The sequence below is a fragment of the Plasmodium gallinaceum genome, assembly GCF_900005855.1.
Source record: "Plasmodium gallinaceum strain 8A genome assembly, contig: PGAL8A_v1_119, whole genome shotgun sequence".
Lineage (NCBI taxonomy): Eukaryota > Apicomplexa > Aconoidasida > Haemosporida > Plasmodiidae > Plasmodium > Plasmodium gallinaceum.
In genome coordinates this window covers 1,040,319-1,044,570 of record NW_021628276.1, presented here as the reverse complement: position 1 = coordinate 1,044,570, position 4,252 = coordinate 1,040,319, and the positions used below count along the sequence as shown (strand labels likewise).

General features: G+C 15.0%; 1 protein-coding gene across 1 annotated transcript; it reads right to left on the bottom strand.

The window, feature by feature from the left end:
• Positions 1-126: 126 nt before the first annotated feature.
• PGAL8A_00440000 (zinc finger protein, putative) lies at positions 127-4,023 on the bottom strand (the record flags this gene model as incomplete). Its single annotated transcript, XM_028673139.1, has 5 exons — positions 127-2,693; positions 2,945-3,328; positions 3,527-3,656; positions 3,805-3,919; positions 4,022-4,023. Coding segments are annotated over 5 exons (3,198 nt in total).
• Positions 4,024-4,252: the final 229 nt, after the last annotated feature.

Genomic DNA, 4,252 nt, shown 5'->3' with positions numbered 1-4,252 from the left:
TAAAAAAAATTTTTAAAAATTTAAAAAAAAAAAAAAAAAAAAAAACTACAATTATATTTTTCTTTTATTTTTTTTTTTTTATCCTTTTTTATTATAATTACTTATAATGTATTTTACTTATTTCTTCTATTCTTTATTTTTTATTTCTTCATTTTTACTTAAACATTCACATAGACCACTAAAGCTATAAGTTAAAGGATTAAAATTTTTAAAATTTTTTTTGCCATTTTTATTATTAAAATACATTATGTGATCATCTTCTACATTGATATTAGATGAATTTTTTCTTTTATTCATTATATCGTTTTTATTATTATAAATATAATTAGTAAAACTATCATCATTTTTATAAGAAATTTCATATAATTCTGAATTATTATTTACAATATTATTTCCAATATTATTTGTAATGTAATTATTTTTATTTGAATCTATATAATTATTAGAATAGTTATATTTTGTTAAATTTGAAATCTCTACTTTATTATAATCATTGAAATAATAATTATGATCACTGTTACTAATGTTATTATTGATATTATGCTCATTATTATTATTATTATTTATTTTGACACCATTAATATTATTAGTGTTATTATTTTTATTACAATGGTTATTATTATTATTACTAGTGTTATTGTTATTATTATTAGTACTATTGTTGATATTATTATTTATAATACCATTGTTCATGTTAGTATTAACATCAATATTTTTTATATTATTATTATTCAATGTGCATAAATCTATTATGTTCATATTTTCATTAAAATTATTAGATTTATATATAATATTTTTCCTATTTAAATATTTTAAGGTATTAGAATTGTTTGAACTATTTTCCACATTATTATTCACTTTATCTACATTTTTTTTATTAAGAAAATTGTCTATGTTATAATTAATATTGTTATGGTTATCATTTACTAATATTTTATTAATATCTTCATAATTTGTAATATTTTCATTTGTATTACTTAATTTACTTTTTATATTTTCACTTATTCTATTAATATCAATATTATTCATAAAATTCATGTTATTCACATTTAACATATACATATTTCTTTTATGATCTATATTATTATTAATTTCATTATTATTTTTTATATTTAAAATTTCTTCATCTTCTTCATCGTTTAAATGGTTTGTATTTTCATTATTCATATTTTTATTTAGAATACCTATTTTATTATTTAAAATTATATTTTTATTTATATTATTATTTAAATTTTTTAAAATATAATCATTAGTATTTTCATTATCATCATCATCATCATCTTCATGAGAAGTTAACTCTCCATTATTAAAATTATGATTACTTATATTGTTTATGTTATCTATATTATTATTATTATTATTATTATTGTCCATATTTTTTAATTTTTTGATTTCATTAATATTATCTATATTCAATTTATTATTTGTGCTATTATTAATATTCTTTTTTGTGTTTGTTAAATTATTTAAATTTTTTTTTATGTTGTTACCATTTACATTATTTATACCATCACTTAAATTTATTCCATTATATAGGTTATTAGTATTTGAATTGATATAATTTTTAAAATTATAATTATTTAATATATTTTCATTGATATCATTATTTGCATTTTTTGATAAAAGTAATTGTTCATTAAATTGATTAGAATTATCAATTATAAACTTATTATTTAAAAGAAGATATTTTTTAAGATTGTAATCTGAATTATCAACATATTGAGAATTAATATCTTCATTGTAGTATTTTTCGTTATCTGATTTATTTTCTTCTTCTTTTAAATTAGATAAATTTGTTTTTTCACAATTTGGGATTTTACTTTTATTTGATTTCATTATAATAGATTTCATATTTTTGTTTTTTTGTTCTATTTCATTATTCATGTTTACAAAACTAATATTATTCATATTATATATAAGGTTTTCTAAATTAAAATGATTAACATTTTTTTCATTTGTCATATTACTTTTGTAACTAAAGTTTAAACTCTCATTTTCGCAATTTTCTAAATTTTCTTTTGTTTTATTTAGGTTTATAATGTTATCACAGTAATAATTAGAATTATTCTTAGAATTTTCATAAGTAGTGTTAGAATCAAACATAGAATTTTCTACATTATCTTTCTTTTTTGATTTGTTATAAAAAATTTTTTCTTCTTCAAAATCTATATCATTTTTATCTATTTTGTTTAATAAATTAAAATTTAAGTTGCAATTTGTATTAGATGATAAATTTGCTTTTTCTATTTTTCTTAAATTTTTTAATTTTTCTAAATTTATATTATCTATGTTTTGTATATTCATATCTAATGATGAAATATTGTTTTTATAATAATCATTAATTAATCTCGTTTTATTGGTGATATTCATATTTTTTAAATTTTCATAATTATTAAACATATCAATATTATCTGTATTTTTATAGGTGTATAATTTAAAATTTTTGTTTTCCCTTCCATTTAACTCTTCTTGATTATAATTACAATCATTGGGGGATAATTTCTCATTTATTTTTAAAAATTCATTATTTTTTGTAAATTCTTCATTTTTAGAGTGATATTCATTTTTTAAATTCTCATGATTATGATTATGATTATTTATAAATTCATTTTTCAAAAAATCATTTTTTATATTTTTATTTTTTACATATTCACCATTAATCATAGTATCATTATTACTAAAAAAATCATTTTCTATAAAATTTAAGAAAAAAAAAAAAAAAAAAAAAAAAATAATAAAATAATAGGAAAGTAATATTTAATTAATATAAACATAATATATAATATATTTTTTAATAACATAGAAAAAAAAATTTTAAAACTAGAAAGTTAAATATTAAAAAAAAACTGTATGTATATTAAAATATAATATGCATAATATATATATGTATATATATATATATATATTTATTCATTTATTTATTTATTTATTTAAATGAAATTACCATTTTCTTTTTTTTTTTTCATTTCATTGAAATAATCATTTTCTCTATTGTTTTCTAATAAATATTCTTTGTATGTTTTTTTATCATTATGAGTATAAAAATTAAGTGTGTTTTTCTTTGAATTTTTTATATCTTGTTCATTTTCATTAAATTGATTAATAATATTATAATTATCTTCTTTATTATCTTCTTGGTTGTTCTGTATATCACTTTTTATATATATATTACTTTCATTATTTTTTAAATCTAATTTATTTTTATAGTTTATATTATCATCATTATTATATACTCTATTCATTAATTCTGTAGAAGAAAACTTTACAGATGGATCTAGCTGATTTATATTATGAGCCATTGGGCACTTATCTGCCTTGTTACAATAACCTTTAAAAATTATTATAAATTTAAAAAAATAAAATATAATAAATTGATTTAAAATAAAATATAATAAATTGATTTAAAATAAAATATAATAAATTGATTTAAAATAAAATATAATAAATTGATTAAAAATATAATATAATAAATTGATTTAAAATAAAATATAATAAATTGATTAAAAATAAAATATAATTTATTTACCATCTAAAAAATATTTTGTACATAATCGTAGAGCTTTTCCTGATCCTCTTAATTCTTCTTCTGTATGAGCAAAAGTACATTTTGAAGCTTCACAGTAACTGCCTGATAAAAATGTGTAACACATTCTAGTCTAAAAAAAAAAAAAAAATAAAAATAAAAATAAAAATAAAATAAAAATAAAATAAAATAAAATAAAAGTTTATCAAAATAATAGAATTATATTTAAAAGAAAAAAAAAAAAAAAAAAAAAAATTCTAAAAGAATAAAAATGTAATTACTTTGTAGAATTTAGGCATAGGTCTAACATCTAATTGTCCATGTGCCCAACTGCATTTATTACCTCTTGCACATATTCCTTTTGCATAAAAAGAACAAAGCTGAGTTTTATATAACCTTTAAAAAAAAGAATAAATATATTCCATAAGTATAGATAATTAGAAGAATTATTTATATTTTTCTTAATTTATCATTCTAATATATTTATTCTAAACTTACATTTTTGATGGAATTGTTTTTTTACATAAAATATATATATATATATATGTATTTCTAATTTCTTTATATTTCTAATTATTTTTAATGTTTATTCTTATTTTCACATATAATGATACACACATATATATATATGTACAAATAATTATATACAAATATTTATTAATCTTGTTTTTTTTTTTTTTTTATCATAAATTTTTAATACATTAAAATAATTATATTATAAAAAAGAAT